We start from the raw sequence: 24,958 nt of genomic DNA, 5'->3' as shown, positions 1-24,958 counted from the left end.
ATCTAAAGAAGTATTTGTTGATCTCATTATATTTAACCCTTTTAAAAAAACAACTGTCTGCCAAGCTCCTTTGCTGCATATTCATTTTTTTCTAACTGACCTCTATAATAAAGCAGGGCAAACAACTAAATACACAGATTAAATACATACATGAGCGCTGGTTTAAATGTAAAAGGATTTATATTTCTGACCATTCAGTCTACCACACAGCCCAGCCCTGTCCCAGGGGTAGGGGCCTGGTTTTTCCTTGCAGCAGCTTTACTTTTACTTACAGGTCCCCTGTAAGAAGCAGCAGATTGATAATCTAATTTGTCTGTTAGTCCGCTCATTCCTCCTATCAGCATCCCCCTTGTGCTGCGGCACGCCTGATTGGCTCCTTGTGCCGTTTTCCCCTCCCCTTAGGTTCCCATCGAGGCAAATTTAGGTACTTACACTGCTTACATTTACATGATCTATTAATTTACATCTATTACAGAGCTTTATTCATGTGTGTATTATATATCTTTAAGTTTACCTTTAAAAGAGAACTATGGGGTAACCTTTTTATCCCATAGTTCTCTTAAGGGTCACAGGAAGACATATACTACCGTCCTTCTGAGAGCGCCGCAGCCGAGACGGGTCTTGACAATGCTGTCGAGATCCACCCAGCTCTGCGTAAGGGACAGCTGGCTCTGCCTCTAGTCAGCCCTGGAGGATCGGAGTGGGGGATGAGGGGAATCCCTTCAGGGAGCGGTGATTTATGGTATCCGCTCTCTGCAGGGAGAGGATCAGGAAGTGAGCAACGGTATGCGTTCGCTCACTTCCCGATCTATAGAGCCGACGTGTGACAGTTTCATTGTCACATATCGGCTCAAACTATGAGGTTGAGTGAAAATCACTCACCTCATAGTTCTCCTTTAAGTCTTGTAAGAAAAATATATATTCAATATATTCAAATTGATTTAATTTTAATATGGGCCTTTCTTACAGTCTTGTGAACCATAGAACCCACTGACACCAATGATGGGGCACAATTCCTTACACTGCCACTAATGGGGAGCACATCTCATCTCACTGACAATGGGGTATTATTCCTTCTCCCACTGACCACATGTACTAGTTTTTATTTACACAGACCACCAAGCCTGCGGTATTGTTTACTTCCACTGCCACCTGGGCCTTTTCTACTCTCCCTGGCCACAGTCTGGTCATTTTAAAGTATGAAGGACATCGAACTGGTCCCTTGTTTATAAAGTTTTAGGATTCCTTAACTAGACCTACATCCAAAACTATAACAGGTTAGGGAGGAAAATGAGTAAGTAACCAAGTGGGAAAATTCAGCAACCCCCCCCCCACTGATGGTTTTCTGCTGCTGACTTGCAGTTTGGTGCCTGCAATATTACCGTTTTTTAACACAAAGGCACCAGCAGTTCCTACAGTAAGGGGAATAGACAACCAAAGGCAATCAGATGTTCCAATCAAGACTGAAAAAATTATATTAAACACAAATTGCCCCACTACCTATTATTTAACAAAAAAGTTAGTTTTGAGTAGAGGTCTTCTTCAAAATAATATAATTCTTTCCAGATTTTGTGATAAAACATACATTTCACATTAAAAATGTTATCTTATTTTGCTACAGTCCTTATTTATTTGAAAGAAAAGCATTTTAAAGTGATGCTGACAGATTGCTTGTTTTACCATGCTGTACACTGTGCTACCAGAGTAATCTGCCAGTTGACTATTTTCTAAAATCTCAGGTTAGCTATACCTCCAGCGTTACCATAGTCTATAGCTTTTTAGAAAACTAATAATTTCATTCTAAGTTGAATTTAACACACCAATCCCAAAAAAGTAATCTAATGTTAGAAAGAAACAGCCCTCAAAGTAATGTTGAAAAATAGATTCAGATCAGGAAAATGTACGTTTCTCCTGAAATTCTTGCCATTCCTTCATCTCTATGGTGCCAGTCACACTATCGCATCCGGGAATTGACCACATGGTCTTTGCCTAAGGGGCTTGGTAGACTGCTGCTTAGACACAGCCAGGCAGTCAAAAGCTATCACTTGAGACCATTTGACCACTGCCTTTGGCATGGTAAAGAATCTAGGAAAAAGATACATTGCCTTTATGTTGTTTAACATTAGTCAAGGAGATGTTGCTTCAAAATATCATTATACGGAGTATAGATCTGCTTTAAATGCCAGAGTTCTATAACTTTTTAGACAGCTTGTTTATTTAATTGAATAAACCAGTACAATTTTGTGCAACTTCTGTGCAGACCGTAAATATGTAAACCTAGAAATATGCTAGGCAAGCTCTGAGCACCCATTCCCCCTCCTTCCTTTTTTATCTGGCATTTTGTTTTTTGCTCCTCAATTGCTTCTAAAACCAAACAAGAAAAATGCAATACTGTGCCAAGACTGTTGCTGAATATTTTGCTTGTGCTCCACGGTCGGAATGATCACGACTTGTGCAACAACAACCTCTCACCCTTTGTTTTTAGCTGTCCCGTCTCTCCACTGGTCATTGTGTTTATCAGCAATATTTGATTTGTCTCCACGGCTGCTAAGTGTCCTGTTGTATAAAAGCTCCATTATGCAGAAATCCTGCTTGTGAGCTGCTTTCTGCCTTGGCACCTTATTTGGCTATTTTATGTCTGCCTATTCCTCAGCATTTTATTTGTTTTCTGTAATTATTGTAATATCTAAAATATTTGTTTTGTTTTCTGTAATTATTGGCTATAAAAACTGGAATCAAACCTAGAGCCAATAAAAACATAGCAATAGTTTGGCCTGGTGCAAGAGGATGGCTAGTTCTCCAATAGTCATTCTGTCTAATCACATTATTCACTGAGAACACTGCATAATTCAGCCTGGCCAATACCATTCTGTCACAAGCATGTGATAAAACATACCATTGTGACATGTTTAGGTTTTTTGTGTTGTTTTTCTTTTATATTTATAGTGTGGTGAGAACTTTATTCCTGAGGAAATGTTCTCTTGGGCTGAAAATAACACAGGATACTAAAGGATACTATATTTTAGTCCTGCAAATACAGTTCTATGTTGGCGATGCTTATTTTGTAAATACATAGTTAATTTGCTTTTAGTCTAAAGAATGTCATTATATTTGACTACAGGAGCTGCAACACTAGATTTGAACAGCAGGAGGTGAACTATCTTTGCAGCTATAACAGCCACTACTCCTCTGGGAAGGCTTTGCACAACCTTTTGGATTGTGTTAGTGCGGATATGTGCAATTTAGCCAAGAGAGCATATGTGAGAGTAAATACAAGACCTGACTCAGTGTTCGATTTCGTACTAAAGATGTTCAGTAGGGTTGAGGTCAGGGCTCTGTGCAGGTCGCTTGAGTTTACTCCACTCGAGACTCTTCAAACTATGCCTTTATGGACCGGGCTTTATGCAGAGGGACGCAGTCATGCTAAAACAGAAAATGTCCACCCCAAACTGTTGCCACAAGATTGAAAACACATTTTCTAAAACATCTTTGTATGGTGTAGCATTAACATTACTCTTCACTGGAAACACCTGATCTCAATAATTAGGAGGAGTATCCAAATACATTTGGCCATATAGGCAGGTGTGATGGTCTGGTGGGCACAAAGTTTGGCCGTATAGTATAGCAACAGAGCAAAGTGTATATTGCAGTAACCAACAGCATCTAGTTGGTCATATTTCAGTAATCAAATTCCATTAAATAGGAGCCTGTTTGGTTGATGTGGGTTCCTTTACATTGCACTTTGCTTATGCCAATGTCATGCTGAATAAACCCGCAGTTCTAAAATCAGGACGGTATCAGACTACTTCACAGCTCAGCAGCGGTGTTTCCCCTCTTTGCAGCTGCGGAGCTGTGTCAGTGACAGCCAGCAGCTATGGCAGAAGAGGCCGGCGTTTGCAGTGAAGGAGGAAGCGGCGCCCGCCTAAGACCAACCACGCCTCCTCTTACATCACTGGCCATCGACCTAAGAGAAGTTAGGGCCAGTGATGTAAGAGGAGGTGGGTCCGTCGATAAAAGATGAGGCGGGGCCCGGGGACGGAAGAGGGGGTGGGGCCCCGGCGACCATGGAGTCAGACAGCACTGACAGGTAAGAGGTGTGCAGCCCATCTGAGACCCTGCAGAGCCCACCATAGAGAGTCTATGGTGGGCTCTGCAGTCAGAGAGTCTATGGTGGGCTCTGCAGGGTTACTCTCAGGTGGGCTCTGCAAGTGGCATAACTAGCAATCACGGGGCCCCATACAACATTTTGCTATGGGGCCCTGTGATTTCTAGTTACGCCCCTGTATAGCGCCAACAGTTTGTGCAGCGCTTTACAATATAAGGAAGACATTACAATCACAATACAATTCAAGACAAGATGGTATGGGGGGCCCTGCCCGTGAGGGCTTACAATCTAAAATATTCCACCAGTATCTGATTATACTTCACCAGTATCTGATTCCTTAAAATGCTTCCTTAGTTTCCAACACCACATAACCCCTTAGCGATCACCTTATGTAATTAATAAACAATATTATATAATCATAAACCAATATTATGAAAGAAACATTTTCCCATCGGTGTGTAGGCAGCCATGTTTATCTGTATTATTCTGGTTTGTGTACCGTACCTGAATACATTATTTCTTTCATAGTGTAATCATTTTTTGTCTTGTGAGTTGTTGGTGTTGCTGCATTGCATTACAGTATTTGTGGGAATTTAGCTCGCTTGAAAAAGGAGGTCACTGTGAGGTCAACCTTTCTTCATTATGTCTACGCTGTTTTAGTTCCATTATACAAGATGTGGCTGTACATATTTTATGCTGCTGAGGTTTTGAAACCTCATACTATTATTCTATTCCCATCCAGTTAATCTTTCAGCGACATTGTTGTCTGTAATTAATATCTATAAAGCTGTTCGAATTGTGAAGGCAAACCCTTTTTTCCCCCAGAAAATCTTAGAGAACAGAATCTTTGCAGAAACTTAGAGAACAGCAAAACTCAAAATTATGTAATATGCAATTCTGAAAACTGCATTTTATTGTTTTGTTTAGTCTGAGGAACAAATCTTTAGCAGGCTCTGAATTATGAATAGCTACACAGAGGTTGACTTACCCTTGAGAAGAGGAAAAAAAAATAGTGAATTGCCTTTTCTGGTTAAGTTGACAAATTAGGAAAGTGAACAGTATTGCTGAGCAGGCAACATATAGACACATCTACATGATAAGGAATTTTGGCTGACCCAGTGTTATTGGAAACTGTATATTTCTTCAAGGTCCAATCTGAAATCTAAGGTATTTTATAAACCTCTAAGAGTTTAAACAGGATGTCTTCTGGCAAAAAATGTTTAAGCTGAGTTAAGGCTGGTTTAGATCAAGCTAAAGTAAGCAGTGGCATTTTTTGCCTTCTTCTTTTGCTCTATTGGGTTTAAAGAAGAACTCTAGGCAAAAATTTTATTAACCCTTGCAGTGGCACTGCAAGGGTTAAATGCTCGTTTTGGTCTAGGTACTGAAAATAACAAAGTTATACTCACCAATCCCCTGAGCTGGCTTGCTTTTAGACCAGTCCATCCAGCCTTGCTCCCCCTCCGCTGCAGTGGTCTGAGATTCTTTAGCCATCATGTTATATACACACTCTATAGGACATGAGGACACCGAGGGACATACCAAAACTCGATTGAAGGCGGAGACAGGCAGGAGGGAGCTCTGTCACAGCCAGTTGGCTTAGAGGATCAGGTAAGTATATTTTTGTTATTTTGCTCCCTCAACCAAAATGAGCTGTTAACTCTTGCAGTGCACGGGTTAATAAAAATGTTACTTCTTTAAAGTGTATCTGTGTCCAGGCTATGTACAGTAAATTATTTAAAACATTTTAACAAGCAGGTAAACAGTTTTAAAACAAGCCCTCAGTGACCTCTGTAGCTGCATGTAGTATGGCACTATTCATCTTGAACGATCACAACAGAGACTCTGAAGTCAGTTTTCAGTCAGGTTCAGCACCTGCTCTTTATTTACATTAGAAGGCTGTCAGGCTGCCAAGATTCTGCTGCCATAGAAAAAAAAGGGGAATGGAGCTATGATTTTAGTGCCTCTTTTGTGAATCTTGAAGATTAATTTTTCCACAATTCATATAGCTACAGAGGTCAGTGAGAGCTAGTTTAAAGTGATTTTACTGGTTGTTCAGCTAAATACTTTACTGTTCAGACTATAGAAATACTGTAATATGCATAGTGCCCAGTGCAGGTTAAGTCTGCACAGTGATAATATAGAAGCTGTCATTGCAGAACTTGCCTTCTTGGTAGTGCTTGTTCCCTGGCTCTCCTGCTGATCTAGTGGCTTTAGTCATCTCTGAGTCACTCCTAGAAACAGATGCAGATGATAAATTCTGACTTCACTTTTACATTTTTATTTACATCCTTTTTCCAGACCAGTGAGTCAGTAAGTTTGGAAGCCAGGAACAGCCAGGCAATTTGTACAAGAAATGAGGTCAGCACTGGTAACCTCCATATTTCATTCGTACAGGGATTCCTTTATAGCCTAACTCCATACAAAAACAGTTTTATTCTGTTTTGGAGACAGTGAGGAGAAGTGATTTTTCTATGTAAACCTACTGGAGATTTCCCATAATTTCGTGTCTCTGTTACACCCCTGCAAGAAACGGGGGCATGGCTGTCCCCATGACAGGGAAGCACAGGCAGCAATAAAACAATACTTAGAAGTTGTAACCTTTCCTTTCTCTGCTCAAAATTTGTCCAATTGATAAAACAAAATCCAAAATTAAAAAACTTTTGCTGGAGTTTAAAGGCTTTCTTCTAAACGCTTTGTTTTCACTTTAAATGAGCTCATACACCAAGTGGCACATTTATAAAACAGTGAATGTGACATTCCCCAAACATCATTTGCCAAACATTCTCTGCAAGTGTATCTTTTAGGTGCATGCGTTTAACATGCAGTGATTGATTCATCTGCAGTGAATGTTTGGTGAATGCCACATTCTCTCATTTATAAATATGCCCCCAATTATTCAGAAAGGCGATGTATACAATCCGAGCTGCCAGATAACTGTTACATCTTTACAGCTTTCATTTTTGCACAAAAATTTTGAAATCTTCAGTTCTTTGAACTGCAGTACCTCAAAAATGCACCAGCTGATCATGCATATAAATTGCATATTATACAATTAGAGCTTTGTAGAGGTTTGTGGGTTTTTTTTGCACTGTAATGCACTGTATTGCTTACTAAAGTCCCCACTGCATTCTGGGGATGGAGGGGCCATGGTGGTGCATTCAATTCACTAGTACTGCAACCATGCACCCCCTGCCCGCAGTGTGATCATCTGCACCAGAAAGCATGGCACAACATTGCCTGCATTCTGGTCCAGTGTGATTGCAAAAAATGCTGCATGCACTACATTTTGCAATCTCCCTGGCCTGGAACGCAGGCATTGTTGTACCACGATTTCTAGTGTGGGCGATTGCACTGGGGGTGTGGCTGTGGTGTCCCAGAATGCAGGGGGGAATTTAGTATGTAATAGAGTGCATTCCAGCAGCGAACTGTGCTGGAACGCACTGTAATTGGTGTAAACAAGCCCTTAGACAGTAAAATAAATTACTGGTCTAAATCTTACACCACTATAATTGGGTTTGCTGCCTGAAATAATATGAAAAACAAAAGTCACTTCTCAAGTATGAAGTTAGTCTGTTAGAAAATAAAATACATTCTTTTCAGATCCCAGTTTTAATGGCCTCACCCTAGTTCCTTCAGTTAAATGTCTTCCAACCTACACTAAATGGAATGTCTATATGTTGCATGGTTGTATCCATAGTTATGTACAGACTTCTTTATAACAAATATTTGTGTATGACAAAATAGCTGGCTTTTAGCGTTTCCTGCTGTATGTTAGTGTTTCCTGCTGTATTTTTGGAACAGAGCTGTCCAACTCACACTGCACAATTGGCTCTTTTATGTAAACGGAAATGTTCATACAGCCTATTGTAATGCTATCATGCTATGCTTGTATTTTAAAGTGTATGTAAAGTGTATGTTCTCCTATTTGCTCCCTTTTGGTCTGTTAAATATATAACTGAAAGGTGTCTGCTTGACAAGTGCAGAAAAGAACCTGTTGATCCTGACAGAAATCCAGAGTGGTTGCAACTTCCTGCAGAATTATCTCAAGCAGTGTTATCACCCTGCCTAGTTCACCTCTGTGAATCACAGAACAGCTCCCCCTATTTAATAGAGATGAGAAGAAAGGGAAGTGTTCTGTAGTCCTAACAAACTTTCTGTCCTAGAGTGACAACTCTGATACTCAATAGATACAGGGAGTTAGCGGACAGGAAGTGTAAACTACAGCAGGAATGTATTACTGGCAGGATCACCAGCCAGAAATAAAACTAAAAAGTGAAGAAAATGCAGTAGGGACTGGTAAGCTGCAATATATTTAATTGTTGTTCTTGGGTTTAGATACACTTTAAGTTGGACAGCACTGTGCTAAAATAATATAAACCTATGTCACTATCAAAAAAAACTTTTAAACATAAATGGTGTTTTGATCTGTAAACAGCTTAATCAATTAATCTACTGTGATATATTTGAAGTATTTAACAGCATAGTGGTTAAATAATAGGGAAAATAGCATGTATGATTTCTCAATTTTAGTCCACCAACATCCCACCTAGCAACGCTCTTCTGTGTCTCTCCACCAGGGGGCACCCTTCTACCAGGGAGCGAGCCCACAGTGGACACGGTGTCAGTGCAGCCCATCCCAGTCTACTGGTATTACGTTATGGCAGCAGGAGGCGCTGTTCTGGTGCTGGTCTCCGTCGCACTGGCCTTGGTGCTCCACTACCACCGATTCCGCTATGCGGCCAAGAAGAGCGACCCAGCCATCACCTACAAAACCTCACAATACACCAACGGTGCACCACTGGCAGTGGAGCCTACTTTAACTATAAAACTAGAGCAAGATGATCCCGACCACAGCTCGCGATGCTGAGTGAGAGGCGGATACTGGATCTAGACTTAACAGACTCAAGAACTGTTGGCTCAATTTGCACTTTTTTCCTCCAAACCCTTATGCCCCAATGATACTTTATTCTGAAGACTTTAAGAATTGAACCCATAGACATCTCATCCCCTGTTGACTGTCTCTAAATTCTAATGCTGCATCTTGGAATACATTTGAGAAGAAGGCAAATGCCTTTAAGAACCTGAATGCTCTTCATTTTTTTTTTTGAAAGACAAGTTTTTTTTTTTAAAGCTTTGTTTATAACTTTCCCCCAGACGGAAAACAAAAGTTGCCTGAAAACATGAAGGAAAGTCGGAAGAGTGTAGACATCTATCTTTATTCTGTGTGTAAAAATTAGCATGTGTGAACAGTGGTGAAAACCACAAATTAAACTAGGCAAGCAATGGTAATGTATTAAAGCGAGCTCTAATTGAAGTCCTTCATGTAATGACGATCCAATTCTAGCACTCCATGGCAGCTAATAAGTGTAAAGAGATTCTATTACAAACCAATGTATATGTCTTAGAAGGCTCTGATTGAAGCTGCGAATTCTTGACTCATAAACCCCATACTGCTTTCAGGACAGTAGCTTAAGATTAATTTAACCTTAAAGTGACATTAAACCCTCAGATTTTTTAACATAAACCAATACTGTAATGTGTGCTTTACTGTAATCCATGGTAGTTTCCCTTCTCTTTGCTGCTCTTCCTTTTAAATCCTCATGTCTTCTCATGCTTGGGGAGAACTTCCCTTTGCAGCTCAGGGCCTCTTCCTGTAGTGCTGGTTCAGGTTACAAACCTATACACAGATACCATATATCCATTCCTGAGACAAGGCAGTCTGCTGCAAAACAGAAGTTCTGCCCAGCATGAGAACAGATACAGATTTAAAAGGAAGAGCAGCAAAGAGAAGGGAAACAACCATGGATTACAATAAGGCGCACATTACAGTATTGTTTTATGTTAAAAAATCTGAGGGTTAATGTCACTTTAATGCCCTAGGACTAATATGCAGCTCTTATGTTGAGATTTGGCTGCTTCCAACAGTGCTTTCTGAGGCACAACTTCTGCTTGCTTGATGATCTTTAATTTTGTTTTTATTTCCTGCTTCTCTGAATTTCTAGTTCAAATCTAGATGGTCTTAAAACTTCTTGAAAGCTGCTTCTGATTTACTGTATTTCAATCCACTTATTACTGTATTTCTGAACATTGGTCACCCGCTAATTTAAAGGAGGCCTCCCCTGAGAGACATATACAGACTACAATTGATGTCTTTCTTCTGAACATGCAACTTGATGGCTGTTTCATATTTCAATATTTCAGAGTCACGGGTTGATTTACTAAAGACAAATAGGCTGTTCACTTTGCAAGGGGATTTTCCCTAAGCCTTGTCAACGCGGTGAAATTTCACTTTGCAAAGAATACCCACATGCAAGGAAAATTAAAAAACAGTATTTTTTCTTGCACAAGATCGGATCAGGGAAGTCAGCAGAGCTTCACCTCAGTCGCTGGCCTAAGGGGGGAAAATCCCCTTGCAAAGTGCAAATTCTCTTGCACAGTGGACAACCTATTTGCCTGTAATAAATCAAACCCATTGACTTTGAACAAGTAACAACACCTGGCCTGTATACTTTCTTTCCAAGTTAGTGGGGTTGATTTACTTAAGCAGTGAAGGCTGTTTGCTTTACACCGTGTGTATTTTCACATTGCAAAGAGAATTAGAGGTTAAGATGTGTTCACGTCAATCATCCAATCATGAACAAGCAAAGATCATGATTGGACATTCAAAGTGAACACAGCTTAACCTTATTTACTTTGCCATGTGAATATTCACCTTGCTACTGTAACTGAACAGCCTCTAGTCTTTTAGTAAATCAATCTCGGTGACTTAGAATGCATCTAACCACTAAATAAACATAGCACCTACGCAAGTAGCATTTTCAGAAGAGATCAGAGATGGCAGCCTATGTCATTATCACAGGCGAGGTTTCTGTAAACATGGGAAAGGCTGATTGATATAAATCAGATTATGCAACCAATAATTATGGAGACAGTATGAGAAATGTAGTTTAGTTTATTAAATGCTGCCCTAGGGATGAACAGGACATAACATACAGCTATCTGAGCTCTCTAGAATACATTTAGACAGATTTAGTTAGACAGATTTAGTCCATATATGCAATTAAACAAACATGATGATATTTTGTACTTTCCAATTGCACTTTTTTATTTTACATATTGCAAAAGAACATATTGAACGCTAGGTGGTTTATGCTCCGAAAATCATTTTGGCTTCATACATAATACACATCAATGTTGTTGTTGTAAATCTAAATGGTCAACTCTTATTAAAGAGCAACACAGGTCATGTTTATTCACTTGGTAGCATCACATTAACCTCTTGGTGAATACCCTTTTATTTGCAACATATTGGAACTGATTTACTAATGGAGAAAATACCACTCACACCTGATAAGATGAAGGTAAAGCTGTGTTAACTTCAGTTATCCAATCATGTCCAAGAAAAAAAATGATTTTTTTAAACTTTCCTTGTACATGATTGGGTATTCAAAGCAATTACAGCTTCGCTTATTTACTAAGCTCCAGTGATTATTAATTTTGCGAATTAAATTTTTACTTTAAAAAAATAAGCATTTGCTTTGCAAAGCAAGTAAACCCTCCCCCTTTAGTAAATCAACCAATGAATTTAATTCTGTTATGAGTCATTTGTCAAAAAGTTAGGTAAATGTTTTGCTCCAAATGGTTGTACAATCTCCTCTGTAGCTTATTCGTTATCACCAAGTGGACCAGGGGCATGTGACAGATCTGTAAAGCACAGTGGGTTGATTTGTAAAAAGCTACCATATTAAGCTGCCTCTATAGCCACGGGTTATATTTTATGGCCTGACTTTAATTGGTTGCTAGGAGCTCTGAACAACACCATCATTTTCACTTGTACTAGCATTTAAAATAATTCCCAAGGTCTGAAACACATATCAATGCGCAGAGAGTTACCACTGTTGATGACCAGGTAGTAGAGTCAGAGAAAGAGTGACCTCACACTTGTTCTCACATTCATATGTGGTGAGATTGCATATCAAGGCTTTTTCGCCTCTACTAATCTTCTGCTTCTTGCCCTCTCAACCATCTTGTATTGGCAGTCATTGCTCAGTCAGTGAATTAACAGATGTTTTGTTAAGAATGAAAACCTGTGTATATTATTTTCATGTATTTTTTTGCTGCCTTATCTAGTCATGACTATGTTTTACATGACTCTGATTAATGAGATTCTCGTCAAGAAATAGAATTTTTCAATTTACAAGACATGCATCAGTGCAGATGTCACTTTGCAGCAATATATTCATTGAATTAACAAGGCATTACAAAGTTACTATACAGAGGCTTGTAAAATTCTAAATACAATACTAAGCCAAATATGACACAATAATACATATTTGGGTTTATAACAGAGATATTATTTTTCATGGCACAAACATGGAGAAATTAGGCTTTTATAGCCCAATTCTTTACTTGCCCAACTTCCTTTTCAATTTTTTGAACCCTACCTTGCACATTGCATTATATGCCTCATATAATCGTTAACCATTATATGAGGCCAAACAATATTAAAGGAGAACTATGAGGCGAGTAAAAATCACTCAGCCTCATAGTTCTAGCCAACCTGTGACAATGAAACTGTAAAAGGTTGGATCAATAGCTGAGGAAGCGAGCGAACACGTACCACCGTTTGCTCATTTCTCTATCCTGTCCCTGCATAGAGCCGTGACTGTCACTCACTACTCCCTGCAGGGACTCCTCCCCTCCCCTGTCCGATCCTCCAGCGCTGACTGGCGGAACGGACGGGGGAGGGGGCGGGTACAGCTGGCTCTGCCTCTAGATAGGCAGAGCCAGCTGTCACTCACACAGCTGGGTGGATCCAGACGGTAATGTCGGGATCCGTCCCAGCTGCGGTGTCTCAGTATACCACAAGCTGTAGCTCGCGGTATATTGAGCTTTGGTTGACGGGAGGATGCTAGTTTGTGTCCTCACGTTAACCTTAGGAGAACTATGAGGAAAAGCCCTAACCCCACAGTTCTTCTTTAAGCTTACAGATAACATAACTATAGTTAGTCCATAAAAAGGCCACTAACACTGTAAATAACTGTCAGGTATGTATTATTAAAACTGTGACTGCACATTTGTTCCATTCTTAACAGAAATAGTAAACTTAAATAGGTAGGCTTAGTGGTTTATTGGTTAGAAGTTCTGCTTTGCAGCTCTGGGGCTCTTGGTTTGTATTTCAGCCAGGACACTGTCTGCATGGAGTTTGCATGCTCTCCCTGTGCATATGTGGGTTTCTTCCCTCACCCCAAAGACATACTGGTAGGTTAATTAGCTCTTGTCTTTATTGGCCCTAGTATGTTTGTACAAATTGGCTATGCACATGTTTTATCACATTCTGAATGTTGATTCCAAGCCCATGTAAATGGGGAGGGTTGAGAAAAGACCTGGTGACCTACCTCATAAAAAATCTTATGGCATTAATGCACCCAATATAGTAAAACATTTCACTGATGGTAAAATTCACAGAATGTGTACATTTTCTGTATTTTAACATAAATGGGAAAGAGAATAGGAAATGAAAATAATTAAGTAGAACTTTGTTTGGCAGTGGGGAAAGTTTTTGAGATCCATGTGGACCTTACAATAGTAGCATTCATCAATGTAAAATTAGAACCATAATTAAATTTACCTTATACGATCACCAATAAAATAACAATACACTGCCATGACCACAACTTAATTAGTGGCCTTCAGACTCTTCTCTTTCACTAGCTTCCACAATTCGTGATCCTGAGCAAACATCTCCATGTCTTGGACACCTGGCACTGGGCCAAGCTAACAGCTAGTCACAGAAAATCCTTGAAAGTACTAATTAGGTCAAAAGAACACAATAGGATAAATTACATATCTTATAATCTGTGGACCTTAAAATTAATTTTCAGACATCACAGTTGAGCCATAATTCAGCCACCTTACAAATAGTCTCAATTAAATTTGCAGTCCTTTGACACGTTAAGATATTCCATATTTCCCGCAACCGCTACTGAACTTTGTTAAGACACTATGCTAATTGCAATTTAGCAGTGCACAAAGAAAGGCAGCTCTAGATGCAGAATAACACCCTTAGGATCTTCCCCATGGATTATTTCCTTGTACCAGTGCCATGTCACAGATTACTCTCTGTTTACCTTATTTATGTTTACCTGTGCCAAAAATCTCATCTCACACACAGACTCCTCTCTGATTATTATCTAAAGCATATGCATTGGGAAATTATTGATTACCTGATCATTTTGCTGGTCCAAACTAACACACGACAATAAGAAACAGACAAATGCACTGGTGCTATGTTATATTTCTCTTAAACACAATGTACATAACAGTTGTGGCTCACACATTTGACGTTTCAGTGTTAGTGGAGCTTAAGAACAATCAGTTTTACATATTATTTAGGTAGCAAATGGGTGGCCTTATATGCTAAAGTGACATAGAATTGTATATTTTTTTGTATCCATGCTGTTATTTGGGTGTTTGAATGTATTTCTCACAGAAATGCTAGTATACAGTACACTGCTGTGTATAATACTTTTGAGCCGTTTTGTATTAGAATGGTTTTGTCCATTTGGCATTACTGCTGATTATTTTTCTGTGCCGTAATCTGCACATGCGTTTGTGCCTCGAAGTTGTTATAGTTTGTACTTTGAGAAAGTGTACTGCAAAGCAATTGAGGCAGTGATCTGAGAAAACTATACAAATGATTTGTTGGATTTATGCTGGCCAAACATAGGCAGAGCTTCATCTGGTTCCTTATAAGATTATACAGGTTCCTTATTGTCCTTCCAACTAAAAGGAAGGAACTCTTTGAAATCACATGTGCATTTTCCTAAATAGGGACTTCAAGCAATGTCCCTAACTCACCCTTCTTGGTGTTGCAGTAGAGGTTTTATACCTTCAACTCTGTATCTTGCCTACAGAGCCAAAAGCTGTATAATGTTGAGATGTGGTATTGTATTTAGCTTGTGCACTGGATGGGTCTAGCAAGGGCTTGTCCTTGGTTAAACTGCAAAATCCAAATACCACAAAGGAGGTCTACATACTGAGCTAAGGCCCTGTTTTAATAAAGGAATGTTTATTTTAATCCTTTGCTAATAATATATGTAAAGGTTACCATAAGCAACAAGGTGATTTTCAGCCCATGTATGGTCAGTATAAATATTCTCTATATTTTCTAAAGGAATAATTAAATTGGACTTATTGCTTATCTGTTTTAAGGCAACCTCATGTATGCTATGTTTGTAACCTATCCTTTATGTTGTTTTGTTTGTGATTTTTTTTTTCTTCCTACCCATGGAGCAAAAACACTGTTTCCTCTGTGTACATTTGTCAAATTGCTGCACAATGCATTCTAAGGCCTTTTAAAAAATGGTTCATAAAAAAAAGAAAAAAAAAATTGTCTTCTTTATGGAACTGGATTTTTGTACGTAGACTTTTCATACAGCTCAATCACAGGAGGAAATTTATACCAAGTCTTTTAAAAAATCACATCAGTCTTATAGCGTAAGAGTGTCAGACAGCACCCCTCTGTCCATTGCACCGTAATTGGTAATTACACTGTTACTTTTCTCTCGTCTGTTTAATCTAACAGCAGTATCTGAGGCTTACCATCTGTTACCACATGCTTAGAACAAAAGTTCTATGATTGTAAATAGCATTTACTGTTTGACTCTGAATACTCAAAGGAAAAATAGTACACATATATAAAAAGAAATAGCTCTTGCATGTGATAAAAAAAAAGAAAAACCAAGGCACCTTTTGGCCCCCAGTTTTCTATCTTTTGGAAATTGTTCCTCATTAATCAGTATTTCTTCCTTAAGCCAGCACGCACATCTAGGCTGCCACTCTAGATACTAATATTGCAGTTGGAAGTGTTAGAACACACAGTACAAAAATCTGTTATATGTATGTTTTTGTTTTTTTTTCTGAAAGATGTAAAGGATTTTATTTTCCGTCTGTTCTGTCCTGTTGATGTCTGGGGTTGCTTTAAAAAAAATGTATGAAAAATGGATATTGACAATGAGAATACAAAAGAAACAATTTGATCTTTGTATTCCATTCAATGCAATTTTTGTATGTTGTTCACTTGTCTCAAAAGAAATAAAATGGTTGTTATTAATACCTTTTAACATTATGGGGAGATGTTATTTACTTGAGGAGTAATCACTTTAAAATGAAGGTGCATGTTAAATTATATTTCTGTACACAGAGAAAATTTATATATAAACTATTAAACACTCACAACCTCAGGTGACTGTAGCTGTTGCCTTTGTCTATATTACCAAATCCTATTTCTAATTAAGCCATGACGTGGGAGTGGGTTTAGGTGCACCTATCACCTATACCTATGCAGCGAGAATACCAGAGAATACAATTTTTTCAAGCATGCAACTTTATTGATACCAATTGACCAGTAGGTTCAAATTTTGTTAGTTCTGCTCTCAAGTGGCATACGTTAATATGTATAGTTGGCATGTGTACCTTATTATTCACTACCATAGGATTATCACTGTTTCTGCCTTTATTCATGAGATTGTTCACATACAGAAGGGCTTTGATTTTTTTCTAATTCATTTTAAAGTGATTATATATTCTCTCCTTGAAGATATAAATCTTTAAAAGTAAAACTCATCTTTAATTACTACGTTCAGATATTTTACTTATTTGAAAAGATTTGAGCATGGAGAATGCTGCTCTTTATTGATACTTTGTATAATGTTATTTTCTCTGAAAAGATTGGAATAGTCACTATTGGTAAATATGATATCCAGTCATTCTCCCCTTATTACGCTGCATCTCTTGCTTTGTCCTCTGCCTGTGAATGAACGACGAAAAAAAACCTTATAGAAATTTGAAACTTATTTGATCATGTGCTGTGTGGAATGTAATTAAAGGATGGTATTTTTGTACAAACATCTGTTTGTCTTTACTTACCTTAAAATGCTGCAGATAAATGATGCGGGCTCTCAAGCACTTAACCAAATTTACAGTTTTGTTCCTCCATTATCTGCAATTGTATAGGGTGTTGGCTTTTTGCTGCCTTTCCTGAAGTTTCAATCACTCTGTCACCTGAGACAACAATGGTGACTCTTACAGGATTTTAGTAAAGTGCTAAATTACCCTGAATGCATTTATAATGAAGATTGTCTCTCTGGGGTAATCTGTAAAATGGAACATCATTTTCCATTTCCCCAAAGAGCAAAAATAAGCAACACAATTGCATACCGGTGTGAATCAGCAGTATTGTACAATTAGATCAAGTTGGTTTCACACGAACTATGCTCATATTAATGACATTCTCATGTCCAGATTTGGATGATAAAGGTTGGATCAAAAATTATGGTATCTCTATTGGTGCTGTGCATCCTTTGCAGACACCTCGGGCTGACCAATCTCAGGGAAAGAATGAAGCACTAAACTTGAACACTATTGTAAGCATGCATGTCAAAAGTGTTTTGGTTGTTCCATAGACCAGCCTTTCTCAACCAGGATGTTGAGGCACTCCAGGGTGTCTTTTGGCATTGTCAGAGGTGCCTTCAAATTCTCACACAGTATCATGCATTGCCCTGGTGAAGGCAAACTGACCACCAGCACTATGAAAATTCATGACACCATTTCAGGGCTTCCCCCAGCATTCAAAAGAAGACAGAAGTCTGTCTCCTTCCAGACCCGCTCCACCTTCTGCCCTCTGCCATGCTGCCACAGTTACACTAGGGTGAAGAATATAAAGTAGGGCTCTGATGTGCAGGGGCACAGTGATTGGAAAGGGGGCTCCTGATGGGAAGGTGGACTTTGATGTGAAAGTGGGGACTTCATATCATTTTGTTTTGTATTTGTTGTGTCCCCCTTAAAATCAATACTGGATTGTATATTGGGTTGCCTCGATATTTTGCATATCTTTAAAGGGTGCAGTGACTGAAAAAAAGATTGAGAAAAGCTGCTGGAGACAGAACCATAATTCCATTTCCATAATGCGATGTTAATCTGTGTGTTATATAATGGAGAACAGTGTATGATGTAGTAAAGCCTGATATCTCCTTACCAGAAGAGGTGTAATCTTCATTTGCAAATATATATTTGAAATCTATAAGCACTTTGATCTTTCCTGCATTGCCAGAATAGTAATTAATATATAATGGGTAGTTATACATCTATATCTATGATTTAGGCATACAGTATATTGCCACATATTTCACAGCCTACAAAATACAATAAATTATATTTAAAGACTTTGGAAGATCCCCCTTGTACATTTGTCCAGGTAACCATTGTAACCAGGACAGAAAGTAATTAAACCTGTACTAGTGGCAACAAATGGAGGTTTCCCTAACTTTGGAGATATTTTCTTTCCCTTCCTATTGTATCTTTGGGCCAGGAGGTGAATGAAAATATCCCCACTGGGACAAAGCATTCAAAAAAAAACTGTCCAGTAAATAAGGGTTTAGCTTTAGATATACCTTAAGATAAGACATTTTTAATTTACCAAATGGACCTATATTAATTTGAACACAGAGGATAAGAAATATGAATTTTATTTGCATATGATTGGTTGACTGAAGTGAATACAGCTTCCAGTGACATATATAAAATCCTATTTAATAAATGAGTATAATATATGGTCTCATAGCAAGGGGTCATGAAAAAACCCATTGGAATTTGGAGTATGTAAGCATTCCTTACATATCAGTCCATCAAAGAATGACCTCAATAAACACAAATGGAACTCAATCAAACAATGTAGATGATATCCAGCATAAACACTTTTTGCAGGTTAGATAAGCCACAGAAAGCACTGTGTTGCTCTAGTTGTATATAGATGTCTTTAAAGATAACCCTTGGGTGGTCCAAGGACTGTAAAAGACCAGATACCTAAACCAGCCACATCATGGATCTGTGTGAACAGGTGATGTGTCTGTTTAGAAGTGTTAATCTCTACAGGTCAAAATATACAAGACTTATCTGACTTATAGGAAAATGTCAAGAAAATTAGAAAGAATATACACTTTCTCACTAATACTTAGCGTAAATGGCTAGTCCCTATGTAAAAGGATCCCATAACTATATTTATTACTAACTCTCTGGGGCTGATTTACTAAAGGCAAATAGGCTGCTCACTTTACAAGGGAATTTTCATTTTGCTTAGTGAATATGGTAAAAATTCACTTTACAAAGAATACCCAATGATGTGCAAGAAAAAAAACAAAATTTTTTTGACTGGAAGATGAAGTCAGCAGAGCTTCACCTAATTCACTAAGCTAAGGGAAAATCCCCTGCAAAGCGAGAATTCCCTTGCAAAGTGAACAGCTTGTTTGCCTTTAATAAATCAACTCCTCTAACTCTAGGGAGCGGAGTGTGTATTTAATGGAGGACAGTTTTTTTTTTAACGATACAGTTGTAATCAGGGTCTGAGATCTGAGCAGCATATTAGTCACGGGGCTTATGTATGTTCCAGTTTTATATTTTCAATTTTTAAGATGTATGGTATACTAATTCACAGATACCCTTAGTATGCAAATAATTGTGACTAGCCTGAACTTTACACATGCATATTATTTGATCCTCTTTCCCTAGAATATTTTTCAATAGGTTTGCCTATATTATGCTAAGCTTTCATTCCTCAAGATTCAAAAAAGGCATGACATTACTAAAAATTGTTTTACATAAAGCAGGGAGTAGCTAAACCCATATTTGTTTTCTGAAATAGAGACAGACCATTTATGCCTTCGGAGCTGCAGTGGGACTACAAAGTGCCCTGAGTTTCTGGGCTTGGTGCATTTGTGTTTTCAACAGTTGAGCTGTTGGCTGTGCCTGACCAAATAATGGAAATATACAAATGTATACACACTGGCCAGCATGAAACATTCTGCAACTCTATACGACTATTGTTTTTGAACTGATAATGTTAGCGCAAAGCTTAAAACATAACTAAAACTATTTTTGTTTTGTTTCTTTTAGTGGATGTACCTGTGGTATTAAATGAGTTGGATAATCAAGGGCGTCGCTATGGAGGAAAAATTGGTAAGACTTTGTTTTACTATTTCTAAAGTCTAAACTGCCATAGATAATGCTTGAATGCATCCATTCAAACATGATTTATGGCATCCAATTTTTTAAAGATTAGATCATACATACCCATGCAGTTGTGTATGTCTATGAAGGTTCTCATTTCTTCAGGTAATGATATACCTAGTAGTTAGTAACGTTCAACGACATGTTCTGTAATGATGAAGATGTCATGGTCCCATGGTCCCTGTGTGTGTGTTGTAAAGTAACCAACCCTCCAAGCTCACTCCCAAGATGGCCTATAGTCTCATGTTTAGTTTTCTAATTTGTATTGAGATTGTAGTCCATTACATTAACACACGCAGGGACCATGAGGAACAAAAGTAGCCACCCTCCAGAAGGAAGGACAGTGTCGGCACCAATTCAGAGATGATTTGAGAATCTACAGAGTGATACATTTTATTAATAAGTTAGGGTACTTGAATATGTTTTTAAGATATAACTCCTGAGTTTAGTGTAACTTTAAGCACAATAGGGAATGGTTAAAAATCAGTCAGTTATTTTGTCTTCTATGTCGAATTTAAGAGATGTTCCTATACTTTCTGTAAACATAACAAGAGAAAAGGTGATTTCCATAAATTATGTAAGTCCCCTCTTAGACAGTTGTCAGAGGAACATGTGTCACTGTTGGGAAGTGTCTATTCTATTCAATTTCTGGAGGCAACTAAAAATTTTGGATTTTCCATCATCTTCAGTCCTGTTGACAACAGTCAACAAATATAGAGGATGAATCTCATTTTCTGGGACACTCATTTACTGGGATTCAGAGAACATTAAAATACCTGACAGGGGTTCGAACACTTTTCTGTTCTGTCTAAAACAAAAAAAATTGACTTTAAATATACTCTAAGATGACCGAGGACCTATACATACTGGGGTATGCTCACAACACTCATTAGAACTGAAGAAATGGCTTGGATGATCTTCACAACATCTTTAGCATTATAGAACAAGTCCAGTTGAATGTTAATAACTACTACTAGCTAACTCTACTAAGCTAAGTACATTCTGTTTTTTTAGTTTACCTGTAAACATGATAAGAGATAAATTGCATAACTGCATTCATGCATAAATATGGTTATTGTGGATAAGGATTTTCAATGCCTCTAAAACAATATCTGAGAGGATTGTGTCCAAATCGGAAAGTCGAGCAAACCCACAAGTTCATTCATTCGGGATGATCAGAGACATTTGGCTAAACTCATTTAGCATTTCTCCAAAGCTTGATCTCCCATTGACTCCAATGTACCAATGTATTTTATCAAACATTTCAGTGAAGTAAAGTTTGCATAAAATGTATATGTTCTCTTTGGCAAATTTTAGGTGAATTGCATTGTGATTAATGAGATGAAGAACTTTAATGAGATTTTATCAGTTTAGCAGTATTTTGCTTCTTGCTCCTTCTTTTTAACTATGAATCAATTTTTAATTGCTAATAGTTAACATGTTTATTGGCACCTTTGCTACAGCAGAAATACATTTTGAGTTTTTCTATTGTCAGTTATATAAATTTGACATGTACTAGTATTTGTAACTATTTTAAAACATTTTCTTTTAGGTGATTATGAGTCGTACACAGCTCTCCCCACCAGTAATGTGGTAACTCCAAGGACTGACAAAGAAGAAAGTTGGCTTTATACTTTGGATCCAATTCTAGTTACCATCATTGCTATGAGTTCCCTTGGAGTTTTGCTTGGAGCTATCTGTGCTGGTCTTCTGCTGTACTGCACTTGCTCTTACACAGGCATCTCTTCTCGTAGCTCAACTACCTTGGAGAACTATAACTTTGAGCTCTATGATGGAATAAAGCACAAAGTGAAAATGAATCCACAAAAGTGTTGTTCTGAAGCATGATGGACTTGTTTGTTTTAATACTGAACATTTGGTGACATTACCATTTGGAAAATCTTCTCTCGCCATCAAATGTGCTGGTAATTTAATTAGCTAATTGAGCTGCTTTTTTCTTAAAGACACCGAAATGAAACAGAACATTTCTTACCACAAATTAGAGAAGAAAAAATGTTTGAAGGAAACTGCTTGAAAGGAAAGGATAAAATAGCCTTTCCATTGATGCCTCCCAAAACTCAAATGCCTCCCAGTTATACTTTCATGATGTATGATTTTTTTTTAATGGGTTTAAATATCCCAGCAGAAGGTATTGCTCCATTGAGGAGTGACAAGAATCAGCTCTGATTTCAGCGCTGTTAATTTCACCACTTGGATATTTGGGAACAACTGCACTTTTAGGTAGGATGAAATGTACTGATCCTGCCCCAAGTGAGGAGGTGCACAACAGCATCTGAAAATGAGCAGAAGAGCCTTAAAATAAGTCATGATCAAGAGCCATTTTCTACAACCAGGTCTCTAATGGAAAGCGATTGCTTTGTCTCCTGGTCGCTTACATTTTCAAATGCCTAGAACAATGGACATATTTTTAAAGGGTTTTATATTCAGAGCTGGCTTTGATTGTACCTTTTATGTATTGTATGTTTGGAAAGGTGAGGAGTAGTTACATTTCATGTATTGTTTTCTGGTGATGCTTATGAAAACTGTGTTTGACCCCTACACTGCATTTCCTATGAATGTGACATGGTTCCATTCAAACTTGTAATGTATATGTGTCACCTAGAAACAGTAAAAGCTGTCATATGCAAGCTAAATGGATATTAATGAAAAACTTTCCAGTCAACATACTAGGAGTCGAAGTCTTGTAGCTCCTGGATCGGTTCCACAGGTTCCTAGTGAATTACTATACATTTTTGTACTGCCTACATAATGCATCCTTCCACTGTGTGTAGTTGATGGATATGTTTTCAATAAAGATCTGCTCAGTATCCTTTCAAGTAAACTACATAGGGAATATGATAAGATTCTTAATCACAAGAGCCTCTGGTTTGATTGACTGTACCTTATAAATTCAAACATCTAAACAGCTTACTAAGGCTATGCATCATTGACTGAAGAGCTGAATGAGAAAACATAAGTGTTCTTATAGAGATACAGGTGAAGGGGGGTTATGCTGAGATTATACGTGTTGTGAAAAATGTGGGGGTGACTTGCATATGTAAAGGAAACCATTTTGCTTTACACCTTAGCCACACACTCTGAAAACAGCATACTGGCAACTGAGCACAGCAATAATAAGCTTTATTATGTGCTTATTATTTGCGGATATATGCAGTGGTAAAGGGACACCAGTACTATATTAGACAAGATGCATTTCATTTCAAATGCCTTTGCATGCATCTTCTGGGTGTTGATAACTGCTATCAGATTCAATCATGTGATGGGGTAATGCCATTCAACCCTGGCATAGGAAATGTTATATATGTTATCTATACTGAACTACACAACAGGCAATTTTGAAATGAATAAAAAAAAAGCAGAAACCAATGTGTAGGTCTGTCAGTGTTTAGTTGTGTAGTGACTCAGCAAAACACCCCTCGCAAGCACTTAGGAGCTTTTAAAAAGGGGCAATACCTTTCATTATTAGGAAATTATTTAGGTGCCTATACGTTTCAGTGTAAAGTTATTCTAAATTTGATGTTTTGCTGTACATTTCTGTTTACTGATTGTAGTGCCCAGTCTATTCAGCGATATGCGACTGTTCTGGCAAAATGGCAGAAACGAGTGTCTTATGCCTATAAGTAGTTTTTGTTGTTGCTGTTGTCACTGTGTTTTTGTTAAGGAAAACAGGAGTTGTTTACGTTTTCAGGAGCAGCTAATTACATAAACTTTAATTTCAAGTGTAGTCCTGTTTCCTGCTTAAGTGCCTTGGATACACAGCATGAATGTTCAAAAGAATGAACATTTTCTTTGTTGCCATGCTTTCAATGGACTTCAAATGCTTCTTGATCCACTTGGTTGTGACTTTGTTTGTAGAACTGGTATATTGAATGGGAAGTTCCTGTTTCCAAAGCAAAGGCATATCCATCCAGCTGGTGGTCAAGCACACTGGATTGCAGAATTGTTTCTAGCTATTCCCTTCATACACCCTGAGGTGAGAACACGAACTACACGAAGATATAAAATGAGGCAAACTGGGTTTTATATATAAAATTGTTCTTGTTGCCTAGAAAAAACATATTTGCTTCATATTTCTAATGCAGATTACCAACTAAAAGAAATTACTAGTTTAATTTAATTGTTTCTCGTTTGCCATGATGACTCTACATTTGCCAAATAATTTATTACTTGAAGTTGGTTGGCAATCTAGTACACACTAGTATGGACAGTAAGGAAATGCTGTTTTGCAAATGTTCTATTGGAAGCCAGCTGAGTGCCTCTATAAACAGAAAAGATTTACACACACACAGGCACTGCCCATGTCATTGCCATTAATGTAGTAGAAAATCGACATTATACCTTCTGATCACACACCAATATCTATGGCTTGCTCGAGTCCTTAATCTAGCCTTCAAAAGGCAGGTTTATATCCCGTACTGTATAAGAAAAAGATAGGTTGTCTGTAGTCATAGTAGGTCTTATTTATCAAATGCAGATAGAAGAAATGTTCATGTTACCCCCTACCAATCAGACATTCCCTTTCATTAACTGTTGCTGCACTAAAAGTATAGACTGTCTGTAATTGAAAAAAAGAACAGTTTTCCTTAACGTCAGGACTTATTTTCTGAAAGGATTGTAAGAGGTAAGTGTTTTAATTACACTTACCTCCATGTTATCTTTTCTGAGATACCATGCTTTAAAACCCCCCACTGCTAGTGCAGCAGTGCCCTAAATTGGTCAATTCCAGCCCCTGTGCTTTAACTGAAATAAAATGAATGTCCCTTAAGG

General features: G+C 38.0%; 1 protein-coding gene across 2 annotated transcripts in view; it reads left to right on the top strand.

The window, feature by feature from the left end:
* NRP2 (neuropilin 2) overlaps positions 1-23,190 on the top strand; it is a 142,184-nt gene extending 118,994 nt beyond the window's left edge. Inside the window, exons 16-17 of one of the 2 annotated variants that reach the window (XM_018560590.1) lie at positions 20,057-20,119; positions 21,723-23,190. In XM_018560590.1, coding sequence (XP_018416092.1) covers positions 20,057-20,119; positions 21,723-22,018 — 359 coding nt within the window. In that variant the 3' untranslated portion in view covers positions 22,019-23,190. Of the gene's footprint in view, positions 1-8,682; positions 9,565-20,056; positions 20,120-21,722 lie in introns of those variants that run through there. The other variant, XM_018560591.1, reaches the window with a different exon arrangement.
* Positions 23,191-24,958: the final 1,768 nt, after the last annotated feature.

The sequence above is a fragment of the Nanorana parkeri genome, unplaced genomic scaffold (assembly GCF_000935625.1).
Source record: "Nanorana parkeri isolate BGI_ZX_2015 unplaced genomic scaffold, ASM93562v1 scaffold467, whole genome shotgun sequence".
In the NCBI taxonomy this organism is placed as follows: domain Eukaryota; kingdom Metazoa; phylum Chordata; class Amphibia; order Anura; family Dicroglossidae; genus Nanorana; species Nanorana parkeri.
Note: the sequence above shows the minus strand (reverse complement) of the source record. Positions and strands in the feature narration are given on the sequence as shown.